Source organism: Mastigoproctus giganteus, chromosome 6, assembly GCF_048544385.1.
Source record: "Mastigoproctus giganteus isolate SK-2022 chromosome 6, ASM4854438v1, whole genome shotgun sequence".
Taxonomy (NCBI): domain Eukaryota; kingdom Metazoa; phylum Arthropoda; class Arachnida; order Uropygi; family Thelyphonidae; genus Mastigoproctus; species Mastigoproctus giganteus.
This window is the reverse complement of record NC_143580.1, coordinates 81,160,193-81,184,528: the sequence shown is the minus strand read 5'-3', so window position 1 is coordinate 81,184,528 and position 24,336 is coordinate 81,160,193. Positions and strand designations below refer to the sequence as shown.

The 24,336-nt window shown below is 40.6% G+C and overlaps 1 protein-coding gene across 4 annotated transcripts in view; it reads right to left on the bottom strand.

Moving 5' to 3' along the window:
* Positions 1 to 24,336, bottom strand: part of LOC150084435 (dual specificity tyrosine-phosphorylation-regulated kinase 4-like) — a 268,389-nt gene that overhangs the window by 16,234 nt on the left and 227,819 nt on the right. For 3 of the 4 annotated variants that reach the window (XM_090375223.1, XM_090375224.1, XM_090375225.1), the window contains exon 7: positions 20,476 to 20,598. The exons of the other annotated variant lie outside the window; for it this stretch is intronic. In XM_090375223.1, the coding sequence (XP_090231349.1) occupies positions 20,476 to 20,598 (123 nt within the window). The remainder of the gene's footprint in view (positions 1 to 20,475; positions 20,599 to 24,336) is intronic. 4 annotated transcript variants of the gene reach the window in all.

The following is a 24,336-nucleotide window of genomic DNA, read 5'->3' as shown; positions in this document are numbered from 1 at the left end:
CGTGAAGTGTTTTGTGCAGTTTATAGAATAAACAAGTTGAAAATTTATGTAATAAATTATTGGGTCATCTATCACATTCCAGCGTGTAAATTAATCAAGTCAGAATAGCTTCTCAGGGCATTTAAGACCGAGTTTCTGAGTTATAATGTTCATAACGAACTCTGACGGAACACTGAAATATTCTCTTATGAAGTTACTCTTGGCCAACATATCGCATTAATCTGCATTCGAAGCTTTTAGGCATGTGAATCTTTTGATCCCGTTAGTCTAGATTACTTGCGTGCAAACTGAGCGAGAAAGCAACGGGTGAATGAAGGAACGAACAGTTGGGGGGTTATAGAAAAGACAGAAACATTAATCTAGGAACACAGTAACTGAACGCTATAATTTTATAAGATGCACTTTAATAGCCGGAGAGGTTTAGGTAAACAACGTTTACTAATCAGTGGCATGCTGCAATTCAGTTAAAATAGCAATAAAGTCAATGCAAAGTAATTTACACAGGAAGAACATTGCAATTATTGGTGGGTAGGCTGATTGCAAGGAGCATTCTTACAATCAGCCTACTTTGGTAACTAAATCTTTCCAAACAAATAGTGTATTGTTACAATCGACAACAACACACTCCACACCTGTATGCAAAATTGCTATTCACAAAGCAATAAACAGTTTTTTTTTTTTTTTTTTCCACATGCACTAGCGCTCAAAAACTAAGGAACAAACGCCAAAACTTAAATAAGGCTTTCAATTTATTTAATTCGATCATTTATTAGAATTTGACAAAACTGTAATGAGGCATTCGTGTTAAGGTGTCTCAATAATGCTAAAAGACTGCAAATTTCGATCTGAATTACCAATTATGCAAATTTTCAAGATGAAATCATGCAAATTATGCATGATTTCATCTTGAAATCATCTTCAAATGATTTCATCAGCGGAAAAAAAAATGGTGAGGTGATAATTCATAAAAATATATCCCAAAAAAAACATTTTTTCCCGTTGGTAAAAATACGCACATGGCTTTGGCGCCTCATGCTGTAACCGAAGCTGTTAATTAGTGTTGAAGGTACCTTTGCTGTAAGGGCTGACACCAGCTCAGCAAGATCCTGAGAGGGCCTGTGACTGGCAATCCTCCTATCTAGGGCATTCCAGGCATATTTTACTGGAGATTTGCCCATTACGGAATAGAATTATCTGTGTTAAGGCATGCATTATTTTCCACTGAAAGAAACTGGACGAATTGCTCTTAAAAAAAAACAGCGAAAAAAGGATCAAGAATCGCATCTCGATGCCTTAAAAACGTGAGAGTTCCCTGATTATATTGAAAATTTGTAATGCGGTCAGTGATCCTAGCCTATCGCCTCTAAATTTTCTCCTTCTGCGATTTCAGCGGGATAGAATCTGATTTCTGATTCCTTCTAGCTGAAAGTGTGTCAAGATTCAGATTAAAGATTGTATTTCGACTCTTCAATGAAGAGCAGCATGGTCCACCCATTCTGGGTTCATTTAACATGTTGTCAGCATAAATTCAAACGGGTTCCTTTGTTTATAGGGTTTCAGGAAACAGCGCGTCACGTGCATACAGATCCTTCATGATTCTTTCTATAAATGATATGCCTGGATTATCTGCTGAGATCCAGAAAGATCTGAAGAAAGCTGTAAAGTCTCTGTGGCACCTTGCAGTTAATGTCATCTTGTGTGGAAGTAACACGAGAACATCCTCGGACTGGGCTCAAGCGAGAAAATTTGATTGTTTTGGAACTTCAGTCTGCTTACAGTGCTGAAAGTTGCATTCAGAGGCAGTTTTTATCAAGTCACCCAGCTTATATAATATGAAAAGTTGTTCGCGACTTTGTTTTCGGAGTCAGACAGAGAGTGTTTTGTTTCGTAAATGAAAAATCTTGGGATACTAACTCGGCTGGAGTCAGTGACTTGCCTTGTCTTTGGAAATTTAAGGCGCATCGACTATTCACGCCAGAGTTCGCCAATCCATATTGTACTGGCGCACTCCGGTATATTGCAGACGGCCGCGAATTATCTCACCTATCTGTGTGTATTATGTCTATAAATTGTGTGTTCTCTGATCAGTTTGTTTTTCTGAATGAAAAACCAGAATTTATGGTTGAGGAAAACCTTGCTCTGCTCGCCTGAGATCATCTAACTCAGCCATGGAGTAAAAAAAAAAAAAAAACCTCCTAAAAGTTCCTCGTGTCACTGAGGGGATTCGAACTTGGGCCTTTTCCACCTGGTGTGGTGATTATAATCGCTGTCCATATGGTACTGTACTTTGTAAATTTGTTTGTTATAGGATTTTAGGCGCATCAGCTACTTAGACCATATTGCGCAGTATATATTGTGTTTGTAAATTTCATCTGTTCCGTGGTCGATTTGCCTGTTTGCTGGACGAAACCTGAGTTTCTGGGGGAAGAAAAAAATGCTACCGCCGTCGGAGGCTGACTAACTCGGCCACGTTGTGAAAAAGGCCCATAAAAATTTCTCATGTCATCGACGGGACTTGAATTCAGGTATTTTCCGGGAAGAACGGTGATTATAATAACCGTGGGGTAAGGGCATTTCGTCCATCAAAATAGGCAAACCAACCAGACAACACACGCAATTTACACACAAAATACATTTGAGCGTAGGAGTTGCTTGAAATCTGCTACTTACGTCCAAGATTGAAGAGATCATTAAGAATTCCTCTGGTGTAATTCTCCTAAGGGATTCGAAAACCGAGATCTCTCATAGTGACAATTGCGAAAGCATTACAGTACTACCGAAAGCTCGATCCAGATTACATTTGCAACACGTTTGAGGAGTCCTGGGATATGTTGAGTCCTCAGTGACATTTTAATATTTCTCCCTTTGTCACTCGTTTGGTCACGGTTCAAATTCCGTCGGTGACTGGTAAATTTTTTTAATGGCTTTTTAGTCGCAGCTGATCCTAGGCAGAAGGAGATGGTTTATTCCTGTGGGGTATTCTGGAGTAATATTAGCCTAAATGGTATGAAATTCGGCCTTTCAACAAACACCTGTACAAAACAAAAAAAAAAAAACAACCTGTAACCCAAGAACTAACTTATACCGATGAGCCAAAACATTATGACCACCTGCCTAATATGATGTTGGTCCTCCACGTGCAGCCAAAACAGCTCCTACCCTGCGAGGCATGGACGTTACAAGGTTTCTAAATGTGTCTTGTGGTATTTGGTACCAACACGTAACCGACGCGGCAGATTGGAGTTGCTGTTCCAACACAAACCACAACTGCTCGATGGGATTGATGTCTGCGGAATTTGGAGTCCAGGGCAATAGCTGGAAGTCTTCCTCATGTTCCGCGAACCAGTCTCAAACAATCCGGGCGGTGTGGCATGGCTCATTATCCTGCTGAAAGACGGCACCGCCAGGAAGGAAAACCGCGAAAGGGTGTACCTGATCAGCAATGATGTTTATGTACAGAGTACAGAGTATTTTTGGGTCTAACGGCACCAGGGATTTACCCCATCTCCGCGTATGCTATTTGTATCGAGGACAGTACGCTGTCAAGGCCAGAGGTTTAAAAGTGTGTGGGTCATGTGTTGTGTAATATGTTGTCCCATTTGTTCCTCTGGCTTGTTAGCCGCCAGGCCCCAGATGGGACCTGTCGTTTACGTGCTCCGCTACGTGGAGGCCAGTCAGGTGTTCCCTTAATGTTTGCTCTGGCATGTCCTACCACCTATTTTCCTGAGATTTCAGTGGCTAGGACCTAAAAAATAAAAATAAATAAATAAATAAATAAAATAAAATAAAATAAAAATAAAATAAATAAATAAAAAATAAAATAAAATAAAATAAAATAAAAATAAATAAATAAAAAATAATTAAAATAAAATAAAATAAAAATAAAATAAATAAATAAAAAATAATTAAAATAAAATAAAATAAAAATAAAATAAATAAATAAAAAATAATTAAAATAAAAATTCTTTTCTTTTGGGCACAGATGGTACATTATATGTTGCTTAGAGGGGCTATAAGGGATGCGCTGGAGGTGATAAGATTTCCTAATAGGTCGGGCATGAATTTTGGTGTTTTAAATTTGTACGCGTGGGGCAGGCGCTATTGTAAGGGGAAGAGATGGGAGGGGTGGAAGACTGGGGGGTTGGAAATTGGAAGTAAGGGGTCTATAGGGAAGATGACTCCTGTTGAAATAGTGGGGCATGCCCATGCCCCACCAGAGGAGAAAGCGGGGTGGCAGGAGGGGGAGGAGAGAGCAGGCCGTCCCCCCTGCTAGGGAAAGGGGAGTAAAAAGCAGGCTAGACAGAGCCAGGGCGCTGTATGGCTGTATGGCATCATAAGATGCAATCTTGGAGATTCGAGTCCAAGTTGCAATCTTCGTCTTTGCATTGGTCTGGTGGAGGTCCAAGTCCAGAAGTCAGGTCCAGTTTGTTACGTGCATGTGTTGTATCTGCTTCAGGTGGTCACTAGTTCAGAGTTTCGCAGTCATCTCAGGTAGTTACATCTGTGTTTTCATAGGTTGGTGAAGATGTGGCAGGGATCTTTGTCTTTCAAAGAGTTTGCGGGCAAAGATAGTGAGAGCCCGGTAATTATCTTCTTCTTGCAATATTATTTCTTCTCGGTTTTTTAGCAAGGAGTTGATGCGTGTATATAGCTGACATCTGAGGTCCTCATAGTTGTCACAGTCATGGATAAGATGTTCCCAGGTTTTCTCCTGACCGCAGTTACAGCTCGGGTTGTCGGAGATTCCCAGCTTGTGGAGTTTCCCTCTGAAGGAGCCATGTTCTGTAAGAAGGAAGGTGGTGTGCAAGCCAGGGGAAAACCAGGACGGGGAAATAGGATATACCCTGCTGACATCGGGTATAAATTTTTTGGTGACTTGCCCTTTTGTGGTAAGATTCCATCTATTTTGCCAGATAGATTGCAGGTGTTCCGTTAACCTCTTATTTTCTGAGGATTTGCTTTTCTGTGGATCTGTTGTGTAGCCTCGATAAGTTGTGGTTCTTCCTTTCGAATGTTGGTGTAGCAGCCCACAGCGCACAATCTCCAGGTCCAGGGGAAGGAAGCCCGCCAGGACCTGGAGCACATGGGTGCTCACCGTGCAGCAGACTCTAGTTGTTGTCAATAGTATGGATCGGTGGATCGAGTCCAGCTTTTTCTTGTTGACTGCTGTGTTTGCTTTCTGATACCAGAAGCCTGCACCATAGGCAAGGAGAGGGATGAAGAGAGCTTTGTATAGAAGGGAGAGGGCCCTCTTCTTTAGTCCCCAGTCCTTCCTGGTGATTTTGGTTATCAGAGCCGAGAGCCTCCTTGTTTTCGTTCTGAGATAACAGAGATGAGATGTGAAGTTCAAATTTCGGTCTAGTATTATTCCTAAGTATTTTAGTTCCTGTTTGAGTTTGATGGTCGCTCCATTTATTTTGATTAGTGGAGGTCTACCAGGGTCAAGAGCACCCCTGAGGAGTATTGAGTTTGTTTTTTCGGTTGAGATCGTTAGAAGATTCCTCTTGGCCCAATCCTGTAGCATGTGTGTGGCCTGATTGCCTATGGCCTCCAGTTGAGCCTTGCTGTCTCCTTGAAGCATCATAATCAGATCATCACCGTATGCCTGTGTAATGACATTTGGAACATCCAGATTTAAAAACTCATCAAGCATCAGGTTCCACAGGAGCGGCCCCAGGACGGTCCCCTGGGGGCAGCCCCTGTAAACCGGTCTGGATACAGAGGTAAAGGGAGTGCTGACAGTGATTCTTTGGTTTTCCAGGTAAGATTTCATGCAGTGAAATACGACGGGATTTCAGCCCGTCGGAGCCTGGCCAGAACACTGGGCCACCAGAGGGAGTCAAAGGCTCCAGCGAAGTCAATTGAGATGAGGAGGAAATATTTCCTGTTACAGTTTTTGACTGCATCGATGATCCTCTCGGAGGCATCAGTGGTGGAGCATCCCCTCCTGAAACCAAATTGGTTTCTTGACATCAATTGAGCATTCTGGTAACGGTTTTCAATTCTGTGGTAGATAAGTCGCTCAACGAGCTTGCTCAGCATCGACAGCAGAGCGACAGGCCTGTACGAGCCTGGCATGTCCTGGGGTTTAGTGGGGTTTTTCAGGACAAGTCTGATTCGGGCTGTCTTCTACGAAGTTGGAAAGAAACCCTCCGTGAGGCATTGATTTGCTAGGTTTAATATAGTATCCGGTATAATTTCCACTGCCTTTTTTAGTATTTCCGGCTCTATTTGATCTTCGCCGGGAGTTTTCCAGTTTTGTATTCTGGCTGCAGCTATGTTGAGTTCCGTTATCGTGAAAGGGGGCTCCACTGTCTGGGTGGAATATTTATCATTCCCCTCGCAGAGAGTTCTCTGTTCGTGCGTGTGTGGAATTATTGAAGGTAGGAGGATATGGTCCAATATATTATTAATGGAAGAGTGCCAGGATCTGGTGTATGTCCCTTGAGGTGTTAAGGTGGCAGCAACGACTTCTCCCCTGGGGAATTTACTGGTGGTGATTTTATATACCAATCCCCAGGGGTCTGCATTTCCCACTGTGGATACATGGTTTTTCCAAGAGCGTCTCTTTCTTGTTTTAATTTGAGCCGTATATTGCTGACCTCCCGGTATTGCTGTCTGAGTATATCAACCTCTGCTTGGGGCCAAGATCTGCGTGCCCTTTGGAACCTTTTTCGGACATTATTCACTCGCTGTCTTATTGCCTGGAGTTCCGATGACCACCAGTGGACCACTTTGGGAGCGGGCTTCTTCTTCCTGATGGCCATGTTTGCTGCTTCAGTTATAAGCTGCGTTACTTTTTGTTGGTGTTGGTCTGGATTGAGATATTTTGGATCGAAGTTCCTGGCTTTTTCATCAATGTTTGTTGGAATAAGTTCCAGTCTGCTTTTTGGATGGCATATCTTGGCGAGAGGGATCTAGGTGGATACTGTGCTACGAGGGAGTGGTGGAGGTTAGGACACTGTGGTCCGAGGTAGTCCAGTATTCTTGTATCACCCAGGGGGAGAGATGCCCAACAATCGACCGAGTGGCCAGAGTTACATCTATATTTGCCTCCTATATATAGAGGTGACATAAAATTCCCCTAACGGTGAGGCTATATGGGCACATACGGCCCAGTTTGTACATAGGTCTGAGATCTTGGTTACCGTTAGGTCAGGATTCCGGACAGCGATGGCAGTCCACGGGTTGTCTCCATCGACTTGTACGATCCTGTAATGTAGGGGGTAGCCTTTTACTTCTTTGTTGTAGGTGTATGGCTCCTGTAGCATTAGTATGTCATAATTTTCTTCCGTGGCTTTTTTAGCCATTTGTGCTGCAACAGCCTTAGATCTCTGAGCATTGTGCTGTGCGAATTTAATCTTTGTTTGATTATATGATTCCTGTTATCCTATTATTCCTGTTATCTTAGCCTTTATGTAGATTGGACACTTATTATCCCGTAGTGAGTGATCAAATGGTAGCTTCGTTTCTTTACAATTCACACAAATTGCACGTTCTGCTTTCCTGGGGCAGAATGCGAATTCATGTCCAATGTCCGCACAATGGCCACAGGTAGGCTGTATTTGCTTACAGGTGTGGGTCGTGTGACCAAAGCGGCAGCACCTGTAGCATTTGGGAACAGCCACGTGCTCACGAAAACGGTGGCTGCGGCTCAAAGATTTCCAGGCCGCAGCTGAGAGCTCTATGATCCAATTTATGGCATTTCCGTTTCTGGATTTAGTTTTATGTTTCGGCATAATGTGTTGCCCTGATTCTTCCTCCATTTTTGAGTGTCTGCTTCAAGTTTTTGCAGTATAGTTCCTCTGTTAATTCTTCTGGTGTTGTCTCTTTGTCTGCATCAAATACAATGATGCTTGGCCCTTTCCATCTAGGAGGCTCTGCTAGGAGTCCCAGCGTTGAAATTTTGGGGTTGCTGATTATACCTTATATGTCCTCCGCAGTTTCAGTTTCAATTAATACCCCATACGTTTCTTGTTTTCCGAATAGATCTAATCTTAGTATGCTTGAAGTCACCCTTCAGCTTTTCTGCTATTGTTTGTTTTACTTCTTCACTGGTCTTGTGTGTTTCTGTAGAGGCTGGCTTTAGTACAACTAGGTGCTGTTTTGGTATGAGGGTTTTTCTCTGGGCTGTTGTGGTTCGGTTTGTAATGGTGCTTTCATTTGGCTTGTTTAGGTTGGCCCTCAGCGCTTGGGAGTAGGTAGGGACGCGCTGTAGCATTTCCTTTGCCCTAAATGATGTTTATGTAGGTGGTAGGCGTCAGAGTGCCCGGCACATGGTTGACTAAACCCAGGGTATCCCAGCAGAACATCGCCCAAAGCATGACACCGCCGCCACCGGCTTGTTTTCGTCCCACGGTGCACACGTACCGGGCCGTCCACATGATGCAACAGGAAACTTGGTTCTTCGGACCAGACGACCTTCTTTCAATCACTCAAAGTCTAGTTTCGATGCTTGCGTGCCCATTGTAGGCGCTGTCGCCGGTGAACCATGGTTAGCTTGGGCACTCGGAGCGGCCTGCTGCTATGCAGCCCCATTTTCAGCAAGGTTCGATGTACTGTGTGTTGTGACACATTACTCCCGTCACCAGCATTCCAATTACCGGCGAGTTGGGCCCTTCTGTTACCACGTACCACGGCTGACCGTGAACATCCCACCAGCCGTGCCGTTTCGGATATGCTCTGACCCAGTCACCGTCCTCCCCACACCGGGTGGAAAAGACCCGGGTTCGAATCCTGTCGAAGACACAAAGAACTTTGATGGGCTTTTTTCACTCCGCGACTGAGTTAGTCGGTCTCAGGCATAGATAGCAAAGTTTTTTCCCCAGATACTGGGGTTTTTCGTCCAGCAAACAGACAAATCGACCATAGAACACACACAATTAACAGACATAAGACACAGCACGGCAGATGAATTTAATTATTCGGGTGGCCTAAATATAATAGTTTAGTAGTAGTAGTATGCTCTGGCCCAGTCATCTGGCCATTACAATTTGCCCTTTGTCAAACTCGCTTAAGTCCGCTGCCTTTCCCATCTGAAGAACAAGGGTAACACTGATTAACGGAGCTCGGTATCAGGTGTTTTTTATACGGTGTTCCGATCCGCGCACGCACCGTAGTTCACCTGCAGTTTCTTCGATTTGCTTAACGACTCGCTCGGCATAATGTTTTGGCTCATCGGTGTATATGTCCATGTGTATTATATCCATAAATTGTGCCATCGTGGATAGCATAGTTGGTAGATTCACCGTAATCCCCTCACCGGCTGGAAAACACCTGAGTTCGAATCTCGTCAATGACGCGAGGAATTTTTATGGGTCTTTTTCACACCGTGTCTGAATTAATCGGTCTCAGACGAGGGTAGCATGGTTTTTTCTCTCGGAAATTCGGGTTTTTTGTCCAACAAACAGCACATCGACACGCAGTTTACAGAACATAACATATACGGCACAATATGACCTAAGTTGCTGATGCACCTAAAACCCTACAACAACCAACCAACCCTATAATTGCGTGTTTTCTGTAGTCGATTTGCCTGTTTTGCTAAACGAAAAACTCGACTTTTTGGGGAGGGGAGAACCTTGCGGTCCATACCTGAGATTGACTAACTCGGCCATGGAGTGAAAAAGCCCATAAAAGTTTCTCTGTTCCGCATGGCTGATGTCCCTTTTTTTCCTGTGTAGGAGCCTGTTCTTCTGAAGTGGGTCGGGAAAAAGTAAAAGAAGAAGAAGAAGAAAAATATCTTTATGCGAGGGATAATTTTATTACCATCTACTTCTAAAAAGACGATTGAAATTGGTTCTTTTGTTTGCTATATTTAAGATTTAAAATTATTGTATTATTACTTTATTTTATATTGCTGATATAAATCAGCAATATAGGAATATATATTTGAATACAAGCTTCCAAATATATAAAATTTGGAATCCTGTATTCAAAATAATCCAGATTATTTAATATAGTTTCATTTAAGGAAAATCTTGTTTAATTATTGCTGTAATTATAGCTAGTCGCACGTCGTCCTAGGTAAATTTGATTAATTTTGTAGCCAGCGTGTTATTACTGTTTGGATGCTATTTTATAAAGATATTGGCGGTTTGTATGCGGCTTGCAGACAAGTATTATTCATATTGTTGCAAAATCGAAGTAGGTGACGCAAGCGTATTGAAAAAATGTCTCTATTACGTGTTGGAGAAGTGTAAAGCTCTTAGCAGTGAAAAAGTTAATTAATTGTGTTTTATTGTTTCTTGTGATAAATTAATGAATGTTGTGAGAGTTCCTTTACACCAAGATCTACTACATTCCTAACCTAGTTTAATCCGAAGTAAATAATATAATGAAGGAATAAAATGCACAGGAAATATTTACTGAAGTTAGGACTATTTCGAAGAAGCAAACGATTTTTTCCAAGCCGAGTTTTGTACGTTGTGCGCATGGACGTGTTTGAGAAAATCCACTGCTTATAAGGTAAGAGTAACTATTAAATGTCATTAATGAGTGAGTGACGTAGCGGAAGTCCCTTCAAAACGTTCTCCCAGGGGTGAAACCTACCCCCGAATAGTTTCATAAATATTGGAGAAAAAAAAAAAAAAAAAACATGTAAATATACTGAAATATAAAATGTAATAAGTGCTGCATAACGATTTTAGGAAGAGTGTCGATTTTCCTCTACTTCACTGTAATGACTAAATATTTTTCTTAACAACGCGCAGCGCAGCGCAGCGCATCTAACTATTTTGTACATAGATTGTCCGCTATTATTATTATTAGCTATATAGGAAGCCTGAGGCTTATGCTGTACCAGCCAAAAAATAAAAAAATAAAAAAATTCGAGTTACTCTGAGAGAGAGAGAGAGAGAGAATATTTGATTTATAGCTAATTCTTGCTTTGAGAGTAAATAGCTTTTTTTGAATGTTTATGTAGATAAATAGCCAGAAATACTGAAACTGAATCGTCGATTTGGCCATTTTTTTAAAAGTGATATTAAACATTTTCATTTAGTTTTAAGCAAAATGTGTTTAGAGATATTTAGAAATCTGGTCGCACACACGTACAGCTTTCGTTCAGTTGTGTAACTTGATTACCATTGTTGGCTTTCAATAATAATGGTTAATTAATGCAAAATATGCATGTGAGGGTAACTTGCTCGACTTTGATTGGTTTTGTTTGGATTTCGAAGTTGGACTGAGATCTGCGTCCAAGTGAAAACCTTCGTCCAACTCCGAAAGTTTGAAGTCTGCATGACATTCTAGAAGGTAAGTTTTTATTTTTATTGTTTCAGTTTTATTTTTTTATAAATTGGTTTATGGATTTTGCCAAAATTATTCTGTCATTGAAGAGCCATTTTATTAGATTTATTTTAATATGGGAAAACGTTTTTTAATTTATGCAGAATGAAATTTTATGCGAAGAGGGTGGGTGATGTAAAGAGAAAGCACGTCCACTGTACTGTTAAATGATAGGCTTACGCATGCAGCAACCGATAATGAAACAATCCATCCGACATAATTATAAGAATTTTCGAATATACCTTACCCAAGTGCTCTCACTTTCCCGCATTCAACAGGTTAAAAGGGGGGAAAATGCAAGAGGTTGCATGCTATATGGAGCCTAGTTCAATATTCTTTCAAGAATATTATCCAAATAAACATATCCCTTTAGTATTTATTCGTGCGCTTCTCTCATGTGAACAGTAAATTTGGCTTATTTATGCTGCTAACGACTATTTGCTGGATTTGGTTCAGTTGAGGTGGATTTTAATGCCGTAGCGGTAACTTCGATCGTAATGCCCCTGATCTGTGATATTTAGGAAAACAACACTTTTACAGTTATAGGTTGGGGGGTCGCCCATGCGTTGTGATGGTATAACCCACTTCCTATTTCTGAAAAGTAAGTTAAAAACGCCACATGGAGGAATAACAAAACGTAGGAAAGCACACCCATTTTAAATGTCACAGGTTCAAAGAACAGTGCCTGAACTGTAACTTCTAATAAACTGTTTTTGAGTGAATGGCCTCTAGCATGTTTGTTTACTCCAGCGGTGCTGAAACTTTTTGTGATAAGAACCACTTTATGTTAAATGAAATTTTCACGGTATCCTAGTAATTAAATTTCACATCCCGCTTAACCACAGCAGTTAACTCCTTTAACAGGAATTAATTATTGTGGTTCTGCCGGAGTAAAATTGATTGAGAAATGCAGATTTTGCATTAAATGGAAAGAAAAATTAATGTTGTTTTTACATTTAATTTAATTTTTAAATTTCACATGAAATTACCAGCTGCTAGTGATGGACTGGGAGTAAAAATTCACCCGGCGTTAAAACACACAGATCCAGTTTAAAAGTGTTTAATGTTTACATTAAACACTTTTAAAATAATAATAATAATAATTTAAAAATAATAATAATAATAATTTAAAAATATTAATAATAATTAAAAAAAATAATAATAAAAATACGATTATCACAATATTCGAATACTACGGTATAAGCACGTTTTGTTTGAATTGTTTTGAAAATATTATTGTAACATCTACATTCGTGCAGAAAGTAGATTCACTTGCACAGAGGGTGCAAAAGGAAGATAAATTTAGAATCGGCATGCTAGGTGGAAGCAAGCTCAGTTTAAGTATGGACAGAGGATGGATGCACTAAGATCGTTTTCACGCGAGTGTGTGTTTGAATGGTGCGTGCAGTGTGAAATATCGTGCGTTCATTTAACCAGCTATGGGCCTTGCCTAAAACTAATAAATACTCGTGCCAAAGCTTTTTGACAAGCAAATTTACAAACAAATGAAAATTGGCATCTTTTCGTATGCGTCAAAGCAACGAGCTAGTTTAGCAATTGTGTACTCATCTTCAGACGCACTTTCATTGTAACATTAGTATTCCCCCTCCCCCGAACACCGAAAGGAAACTGCGAATTTTACTTTTGCATTCATTCTGACAGTGGAACGTTCCAGTCTGATGCTGTTATTGTCTTTCCGAGTAGTCAAAGCACGAGGGTACATAAGTTCACTCGCTTGACTGATTTTGGTTCAAACCGGCGTGACTACGAAATACGGCGATGCTCTTGTATTCTCTCTGTCTTGTGAACTCCTCTGCCCTGCAGTCGGCCCGGAGTATAAACAGAAAATATTATTTTTTAAAATTTTATCACAGTGGTTGCGGTTACCATATCCCATACCGAGACCAACTAACTCTTAGTTGGTCTCGGGTGGGGATTGCATAGTGTTATCTCCCAGAAACACCGGTTTTTCGTCCAACAGAGAAACCGATACAGACGCAAATACTGTAACCGACGCCTCACGGCCTTAGCTTAACACAGTGCTCTTGGTTGTTTGAAAGCTGCTTTAGAAGAGGGACCAAAATTCAACTGCACTGAGCTGCTGAAGAATGGTGGAGGCAAAGAATCCCGGATCACCACGCCATCAATAGTAGCAAAGTGGCAAAGTAAATGAGTCTGAGGATATAATTCCTGGTTATACATCTATTTAGTTTGCGTATTTGTAAAGTAGAGGTACCTTCATGTGCAGTGAATGCATAAAATTAGGTTAGGTGCTTACTGTTTAGGTTCTCAAGGTGATTGTAGAAATGGAGCTTGGACTGGAAAATGATATTAGGATAACATGGTTGAAATGCTTTGACGTGGTTAGATTCCCTTGTGCAATTGATTCCTTGACTGAAGAGTCCAAGTGCATTGCAATGGATTTCTTCATTTCCCTCCCAGAAACACCGATCGGAAGGGAAACGTTTACAAGGGAAGCGAAGAAACCATTTATAGTCAAGCAGAAAGCCTATAAGGAATGGTGGATATCTCCACGACAAGCCACTTTTATTCAATATAAAGAAATGAGTGAAAATTTCAACAGAATTAGAAAGCAGCCTGCCAGCAGTTTTTAAACCAGTAGTTACCAAAAGTAAAACGAATTCAACCTACAACTGCTAAGATGGTTGTAAAATAAAATAAAATATTCACGTATGAAATTTGCCTTATCAAACGCTCAACAAAAACCTTCGGCAAAACTGAAGAGATAGCATAGACGGGCCACGCTTTTTACAAATGCAGCAGAAGCTGCTCGGTTTAATATAACTACTAAAGATCTCATCACTACAAGCAATAAATTGACAAAGAAGTGTATTGCTGGTCAAGAGAAATTCCCATTATAAAATTCAATCATAGGAGGGTTCTTTTGAAGTAAAGCAACTCAAACTTGAAATAACTTCGGGTCCGTATCTATTTGATGTGGCGTGTTAAAATCTTTTGTCGTGCTTTTTATTGAAGAGCATTACAGAGTAATGGTTTAGTCATCGACCATTCCATAATTCTACAGAATTATGGAATGTAGATAGCCAGGACTTAATAAGGATCAAGTGGAGATGATTTTCTTGAATATAAACATGCTTATGATAATATCCAAATATTTTATCCATATTTGGGAACTTGTGGACTGACAAAACCAACAAGACTGCAGCATGGAATTTAGTTTACACAAGGATATTCTAAGAAGCGGTCGGCGCCTCCGTAGCCAGGTGGGAAGGAGCAGCAGTGCATAGCATATGCTTCTTGATTAGACCGGGGTTCGAACCCGTTACCACCAAATACGGAGGATGCGGAAAGGTCAGGGAATGACCACCGCATATCCGCGGAGCAATATGGCCTTAGTTGCTAATGCTCCAAATAACAACAACATCTAAGAAGCGGTACTTTGAGCAACACTTCTCGCGGAAATTCTGGAATTCTCCTTAGCAGCAAATGTGTGGATGATGTGAGGATGTTAGCCCTCTCCAGAAATCCTGAGGAGCTCTGCTGCTTCCGCTTTCAGCATACTTCGTAGTGGCTGACCTCATATGCATTTGATAAATTTGAAGTGTTGGTCAAGACATCAAAGGCGGATATTGTTGGGATATCAGAGACATGGTGTCACACTGATATAAGGAATGCCGAACTGGAATTTGGGGAGTACAATATGTACAGAAAGAATAGACAGGATAGGAAGGGAGGAGGTGTTATGCTGTTAATTAAGAAAAACATAAAATCAAAAGAAGTGCATTCAGTTGATATAGATAAACAGTGCAATGTTGAGTCAGTTTGGTGTGACATAAGCACTGCGAAAGCAAAAATAAGAGTAGGAGTGTGTTATAGGCCTAATGACTCGAATGAGTACAATGAACAATTGTACAGAGAAATAGAGTGGGCTAGTAAATCGGAATGTCTTATAATGGGGGATTTCAACTTCCCAGATGTTGACTGGAACTTGTGGGTTGGGCACTCACACACTAGTCAGACTTTTGTTGATTTATTGGATGATTGTTTTCTGCAGCAGCATGTTCGAGAGGCAACCAGAGAAAGTAATACTCTTGATCTGGTTATCAGCAGTGATCATTCATGTATTAGGAATTTGCAGATAAAAGAACCACTAGGTGGCAGTGATCACAGTGTAGTGACGTGGGATTTACTTAAAGATTTAATTACCATCAGGGGTAAAGGAAAGGGTTTTTGCTTCCGTAAAGGCGAGTACAGTGGTCTCCGACAGTTTTTAAATTCTGTACAGTGGAATCAACTGATGATGTTACCAACAGTAAATTCTAAGTGGGAAGCATTCAAGGAATTAATCGTGGATGCTACTAAAAGTTTCATACCTATTAAGAAATATTCTTCAAGGTTTAGGCCTAAATGGTTGGCAAATGAACTAATGAGACTCGTAACAGAGAAGAAAAATGCATGGGATGCATACAAATTAACACGTGACACAGAAGCCTATGATAGCTACAAGTTGATCTGTAACCAAGTTACAAAGGAGGTTAGGCAGGCGAAGGCAGATTACGAGAAATCCTTGGCAAAAGATGCTAAGAAAAACAGCAAGGATTTCTTTACTTATATAAACTCTAAAAGGAACGGGATGAATATGATTGGTCCACTTGACATCGATGGTTCGACTGTTGATGGTCCTGCTCAGATAGCAAACAAACTGAATGAGTATTTTGCATCTACATTCACACGTGAGGAATTATTAAGGTTTGAAAATGGCAGAAGGTTATCAAATTGTAGCAGGATACTTAATGATTTTGTAATAACTGAGAGCAAAGTGGAAGAGAAACTGTTGAAGTTAAACGTAAGAAAAGCACCTGGGGTGGATGGGATCTATCCACTTATATTAAAGGAGGCGGCAAAGCAACTAAGCAAACCCTTAGCCATAATTATGAGAGCATCTTTGGACTCAGGGGAGGTCCCCACGGATTGGAGATGTGCAAATGTATCCCCAATTCACAAAGGGGGATCGAAGGGTGACACGAGTAATTACAGACCAGTTAGTTTAACTTCTGTTCCGGGTAAAATAATGGAGTCGCTGGTTAAAGATGCATTGCAGGATCACCTAGACAAGACTGCAGCAATAATTCAGACACAGCATGGGTTTGTTAAAGGAAAGTCTTGTCTGACAAATTTGATAGGATATTATGATGTGGTTACAAAGGAACTGGATGCAAAAAATAATTTTGATATCATATATTTGGATTTCAGGAAAGCTTTTGACACTGTTGCGCATGGAAGACTATTGTACAAATTGGAGCAGAATGGTATTAAGGGTAAGTTGCTACAATGGATAAAAGGATGGTTAAGTGGGAGAAGACAGAGGGTGGTAATCAATGGGTGCTGCTCTTCTTGGACTAATGTTATTAGTGGAGTCCCACAGAGTTCGGTGTTGGGTCCACTGTTGTTTTGTGTATTTATCAATGATATTGATGAAGGTATATCAGGCTTAGTGTCGAAGTTTGCAGATGATACAAAGGTTGGCAGGGTTGTTAATGACAATAATGGCAGTGTGCTACTGCAACAGGATCTAGATAATTTGGGCAGATGGGCCAAGAAGTGGCAACTGAAGTTTAACCTTGACAAATGCAAAGTACTGCATATGGGTAGAAGTAACCCCAGAGAAACGTACCAACTGTGTGGTACTACACTTAAGGTGGTAGAAAATGAAAAAGACCTGGGAGTAATTGTGCAGTCAGATATGAAGTTTTCTGAGCAATGCAGACAGGCTGCCAGGGCTGGTCATGGGGTTTTGTCAATGATATATAGGAATTTTGCTAGCAGGGAAAAGGAGGTGATTGTCCCTCTGTATAAGGCAATGGTCAGGCCACGCCTTGAGTACTGTGTAGAGGTCTGGAGGCCTCATTTTAGGAAGGATGTAGATTTACTTGAGCGTGTACAGAGAAGGGCAACAAGACTGGTGAGGGGAATGAAGGGATCATCTTATCAAGAGAGGCTTAAGTTCTGCAAATTGCAGTGGCTGGAGACTAGGCACCTGCGCGGTGATCTGATTGAGGTGTATAAGGCCTTGAATGGGTTCAGCACGCTGAATTCTGATGGGATCCTTCCACTTGTTCAGATTACGAACCTAAGGGGGCATAAATTCAAATTAAGAAAAGACAGATGTAGATTAGATGTGCGGAAATTTGCCTTTAGCCAGCGGGTGGTTAATTGCTGTCCCTCTGTATAAGGATTATATCTGGATTATATCTGCCATAGGCTTCTGAGTCGCTTGATAATTTATATGCATCCCATGCATTTTTCTTCTCTGTCACGAGTGTCATTAGTTCATTTGATAACCATTTAGGCCTAAACGTTGAACAATATTTCTTAATAGGTATGAAACTTTTAGTAGCTTACACGATTAGTTCATTCCTTGAATGCTTCCTACTTAGAATTTACTGTTGGTAACATCGTCAGTTGATCCCACTGTATAGAATTTAAAAACTGTCTGTGACCAGTGTACTCACCTTTACGGAAGCAAGAACCTTTTCCATTACCCCTGATGGTAATTAAATCTTTAAGTAAATCCCACATCAGTACACTGTGATCACTGCCACCTGGTGATTCCTTTATCGGGTGTTGGACGTCATCACGTGCAAACTCACCGAACGTATTGTCAGCAGACTCAGAGAGGGTATCTAGTCAAGGACAGTGTTGGAATGTTAGGAATAGACCCGCTTGGCTTGTGAAAGACGATTGAGAATCGTATTTCTGTAACATTCACCAATTTTAACGGAGAAGGGATTAAAGTCAAAAATAAGTTTCTAGTAAAAAATATTTCATATATTTTGATAAAATTGGTCTATTTACCTTATCCTATTTACAAAAATGTTTATTTGATAACAAAACACTTATTTCGTTGTTTTTTGTCTTTTATAATCGTCCATTGGCTTCACATGTACGAGATTTCAACAGTAGTCTGGCAACATCTTTGGACTCCATTTTTCCTGGTATCTTTTTCCATTTGAGAAATATCTTGGTAACCTTTCACCGTGTTCATCGGAGTCCCCAAGTTTTCAGGAAAAACATCTAAATGGGAATGTATGAAATGAAGCTTTAACGACATATTGTATCCTAACTCTCTGTACGCTAAAATTAGCTCATCCACAATTTCACTGTAATTTTTTGATTTGTCATTGCTTAAAAAGTTCCGGAAGACGTTTTGGAATGCCTTCCATGCTTTTACCATGCTTTTATTTCTGTAGCATTTAATATTTTAATGAATTCTTCATCTTTGAATAGCAATTTGATTCGAGCACCCACAAAAATTTTATCTTGGCCTCATTGACTATTTTATCCCTATTTTCTAGTGGCCTCATTAACCCGAGGAAACGTTTGCCTCAAACAGGAAAATCTTTCTCTTTTTTTGTCTATCGCTTTCACAAATATTTTTATAAAACCTAGCATGATGTGCAATGGAGGTAAACAGATTTTTGAGTTATCCACCAAGGAAGATGTGTTACATTTTCTGGCCTAATGTATGAAAGGTCTGACCATTTTTTTAAATCTGTACTGGCAACCTTCGCTCGGCTGTCCCATTCGCAGTGGAATACTTCAGCAGTGGAATCTTCTTTTCAAGAAGATTCCACTGCTGAAGCTGTGATACTAGTAATTGAACCTTGGTTTTGGAGAGGTCCAAAATCTCTGACCAAATCGTTTAATTCTGCCTGAGTGATTAGATGCGGCTTTGCAGTATTAAGAGTTGAAAAGTCTGGATCTGTACTCGTTCTGGGTTTTTCATTTTCTGGAGACTCCTTTTCCGATCCTGAATCAGAGTCAAGTCCATAATTTTCTGGTGACTTTGGCACTGGCATTTATCATCGTGAGGAACCGGCCTTAGAGCAGAAGGTATGTTGAGATACTCTACTTTATCCTTGGATTTCCCAGAAAAACCAGAAATATTGATCCTGCAAAAGTAACGTTCGCTTATGTGGTTCTAGTCATATCACCGGAACAGCAAGATGCACTGATTTATGACTACCTCTAAGCCAGCCTATTGATATCCTTCAAAATGAGCTATAGGAAATCTTTGGAGCCCATACTTTATCTTGATCTCCGACCCTACATCCAGAATAGAGTTCATCGGTTTTGTCGCAATTTGTGACAGTGGCTGCTGCTGCCATTTTCATACCGCTTCTCCGAAAATTTAGCAAAAGCTATTGGGCTTATCTCGGCAAGAACGCGACATATTTTATGTATAAGTGAGGTACGCGCACATAAGAACATAATTAAGAAATTGTACATTTTTATTTATAATTTACACCCAGGTCACGATTTACACAACACCTGTTTACAAACACTAAATTCACTGATTGGTGAACAGGTGTTCACTTTGTTCACCACCCGCTCTCTGAAACGTAACACTTTTTGAAATACGAAAATGCTTTCTTGGTGCGGAACCCACTCGTGTATATATATATATGTATGTATATATATATATACCGGTAGAGATGTTTCTAGAGAACTCTGTCGAAAGTTCTAGAACCTTCCAGAAACTCCCGACCTTTATTCGCACGTAACAATGTTTTAGAACGTTCTGGAATATTCTCGAATGTTGTAAAAAGCTCCCGAACATTCTAGAAAAATAACAAAATAGATGGAAAAGGTGATTTAACCAACTATAGGTTTTGGTTGTTGGTAATTCACCTACCCATGATATCTTTGAATATCTGCTGCTTTATGCGTTTCGCAATAAGAGGATCGTTCGATGCTTGATCGGGCACTTAAGAGTCTTGATCTCTCTCTCTCTCTCTCTCTCTCCCTCCCCCTCCCCCCTTTATTTGATAGCTTATGTGGATATGTTAGAAACATTCTAAAACTAACTTCTCAGCAGAAATTGAAAGTACTGTAAAAACGACATCTCTGCTTGCAACACTGGCGAAGAACGTGGCTGTGTTTTACTAACAGCCTGGATACATAAAGTATGTTGAATTCTTATGTCTGCCTGTAATGAAATAGCTAATAAATGTAATGATAATAGTACAGCTCTTAGTTGGCCGTCTTTCATCTTAATTCTGTTTCTTTTTAAACCTTAATATAGTGCAGTTCATTGGGATAACAAGATGTGGCGCACCCTGCATATGTAAATAATACAGAAGTTCTTCCGTTATTTATTTTCAGAACGATTTTCTGCAGTAAAAACAAATTACATTTTCTTACCTCTGGTGATCTATAAAACCTTGACTGGATGTATGTGTACACCCTTTGATGAGCAAAACAGGAACTGCCGAAATCGATCACCTTGATCGAGCTTGCTCCACGTTGTTTGAGCAAGATGTTTTCCTGTAAGACAAATGGCAGATTTATTCATTTTGTCTAGCAGCCGTGACTGTTATAAATATATAACTTGTCATAAAAACCAGAAGTTCTCGAGAATATTAAATGTTGGAAGGGGTTGAGGTTGAAAACATACTTAATCTTTGCTTCTAATAACCTTTTGAGGGAAAATAAGAATCGAGCAATTGATGGAAAATCTTTTAGTCTTATTTATAGTGCGTCAGCGCCTTGTTGAATTAATTTATCGTGTTGTGTTATATATGCCATTGTCAAAAGTCTCGGGATGTATTTAATGAATACATGCATATTATCCCGTGACTACAATATAATTTGAAGTTTTAATTCTCCTCATAGCATACATATCTTCTTCCTTCCTTTAGATTATCTTATACAACATAACAGGAATAACAGTTTTATACAATATAACAGGAATAACAGTTTTTATACATGACAGGTTTTACAATTAGGAAAATTAAACCTTTACATAACGCTGCATCAATTTATCTTACTGTGTGTGTGAGAGAGAGAGAGAGAGAGAGACCACGAGAGAGAGAGAGAGAGACCACGAGAGAGAGAGAGAGAGAGAGAGAGAGAGAGAGAGAGAGACCACATACGGTAGATTTGTAAAGTAAAACGGTAGACATCAAAACTAAATGGTGGAAAAACGCTACTATTTCTCCAAGTAGCATACATATCTTCTTCCTTTAGATTATTTTATATAACATAATAGCATTTTAGTCAGGCTGCAGATTTATGAACCAATGGCTTTAAAACCAACCCATATGTGGGTTGTTGAAATACTGAAAGCAGGCAAGTCCCAGTTTGTGGCAAAGTTGTTCCATCTGAACACCCGTCTATGGAATCAGTTCAGGACAATCGACACTGTAAGACAGCTAGCTGCCCATGGGATTGGAGGGGGTGTTCCTGTCTAAGAAAAGACAGATATTTGGTATTTACGAATTCTTGGCCATTTTTATTACGATACGCGCAAACATCACTAATTTCAGAGCACTGCCTTGCCAGCTCGTTGCAACTGCAGAATGATTTCTCCCATGCAAGGAGACCCATGGCATGAACTACCATCCAACGAAGGGAAATGCGGTGGGATAGTGAACAGGTAGGCTGGATAAGGACCAGTGGGCTGATGTACTGTTCTTAAATGAATTCAGATTCTGTCTGCAGAAGGACAATCAACATTCACTGGTCTGGAGAGAATCTGGAATATATAAACGTCCTTGGTAATTTGGAAGCGGGTAGTTGTTGTTCTTGCAGGGATTTAGGAGCATCAGCCACTAAGGCCACATTGCTCTGTATACATTAAGTGGACAGACATCATGGGATACTTACCTAGTAACGGTTAGGCCCAAATTACGGCAGTCACACGGCGAGGCATTGAGTCCACTAGTTCACGAAAGCGTTCCACAAGTATTTCCATCCACGCTGCACCGCTGTCCATAATTTCATCGCATTCCTGAGTGGAGGATCCAAAGCTCGAATTGACCTTTCCACAGCATCCCAAAGATCTTCCACAGGGTTCATGTCCTGTGAACGGGGAGGCGTTTCATGGTGGTAAAATCTGCGGTTGATCTTCGAACCATGTTCTAGTCACTGCGGCTCTGTGGGGAGGCGTGTTGTCCTGCTGGAAGAGTCCATTGCCCTGTGGGAGCACGATGACCATGAAGGGATGCAGATGGGCTGCAAGGATGGACAGGTAACCTGGAACGTTCACAGATGTCCCAACGTGTGCCAGTTGAACACACACACACACACACACACACACACACACACACACACACACACACACACACACACACTCCAGACCATTACCGGCTGTTCACCTGCTTGAACAGTTCCTTGTTGACATGACAGGTGCATATCTTCGTGGCCTTAGCTGCCAATGCGCCATAAAAAATCAAATCAAATCAAAGCATATCTTCGTGAGGTTTCTGCCAGATAGGCACCCTCCCGTCCTCTCGAAATTACTGGAAATGGTACTCATCGGACCAGGAGACCCGTCTCCAATCATCCAAGGTCCAGTGCCAATGTTATTTCGCCCTGTGTCGTGGTGTTAGCAATGGGATTGTGGAGGGGGGGGGGGTCGGCGGATCCCATAACCTATTGCGGCTAATGATCGCCTGATGGTCTTGGTGGAGACTTTTCTGGTAACTCTATCATTGAAGTCGGCGATGATTTGTACCACTTTCGCTCTTCGGTTGACTAAAACAATGCGAGACAGACGTCGACGGCCACGTTCATCCACCACCTTTCTCCGCCCACAGCGCTGTTCACGATGAGATGTTATTCCGGAAATGGCGTATTCCGGATACACTCTTGATACTGTCGAACGGGGATTATGCAATTACTGTACAACCTCGGAGATATAGTGACCCATGCGTCGAGCACCCACTATCATCCGTCTTTAAACTCGGTTAACTCACGAAGTTTATCCATACTGACATCGAATCACTTTCTACATGAATGCAGTGATACACTGTATCTATATACCTGTCAAGCGATAGGTTCGTCCACTAGCGAGAGGGGTGACAGCGTCGCTTTGCCCAGGAACCAGTTATACAATGAATTATGTCCTTTCAGTGTATATTGTTTGTAAATTTCAAAGCGAGTAGTGTAGAGTAAATTAAACGGATAGTGTAGTGTAAATTAAACAGATTAAAAGTTACGATTTCGATGAATACTCAAATTTAAACGAAATGCACAGCTGTTTCCCTTCCTTAAGCAGACCACGCTTTTCGGTTGATCGCCGTGTTCACAGGATGGGAATATCACAGTGTTTGTGCGTGTATTTGACTCTGAAATTAAATAGTTTTTAATCGTGATTTTAATAGTGTTTTAATTAGTTATTTTAATTATTTATTATCGGAACCAGTTTTAACTATTTATTATGACACAATGTCTTCTCGCACTCATGGTCTTGCTTGATGTGTTTCGGGGTCGGGTTGCGCATCAGATTTGGTCGTATCTCTATGAGTGAGGGAATTCATTAATTCGTTTTTTTTTTTACTTTTTTCATCTTATTTTATTCGTCACATATGAGAAAGAATTGACTCGAAGCATTCCACGAAAAAGATTGAGGTAATCTCTTACTTTTTAATATATTAAAAAATCGTGGAAGTTATTGAGCCCTGTAGCTCTGAATTTTTTACTAATAAAAAGAAAACAAACATTTGGAACGAGATTCAAAATTTACCACCATGCTTTTGAAGATGATAGTATACATCGTCCATTTGAAAAACCACCAGTTCAGCCTGACAACTAAACAGATTGAGGCTGTGAAGAAATATTTTGTACTTTACCTCTCCAGTAGAAACCCACTGTTTACCTGAGTGATTAATACAACGAACTGCTGTCTCTTCTGCCAGTAAAATATGCCACTTCATTCGTTCATAGTACTGATTGCCTTCAGTGAATTATACACATGTGCATACCTCTATCAGATCCGCAAAGGTGTCTAAGTGTCAAACTTTGTAATCTGCGCGTTGTAAGTCGCTCTTCATGTAGGCATCGATTAGCAACTCTCACCAATCTGGTTGCCCTTCTTTGAATCCTTTCTAGAAGCTCTGTTTTTCAAGTGGCCTTTGCTGGGTAGCACAGTTGGTAATCACCGTCCTCCTCACACGGTGTAAAAGACCGGAATTCGGATCCTCGATGACGTGAGCAATTTTTATGGCTCTTTTTTTCAGAACTTGGACGACTTAGTCAGTCTCAGGTGAGGATGGCATGGTT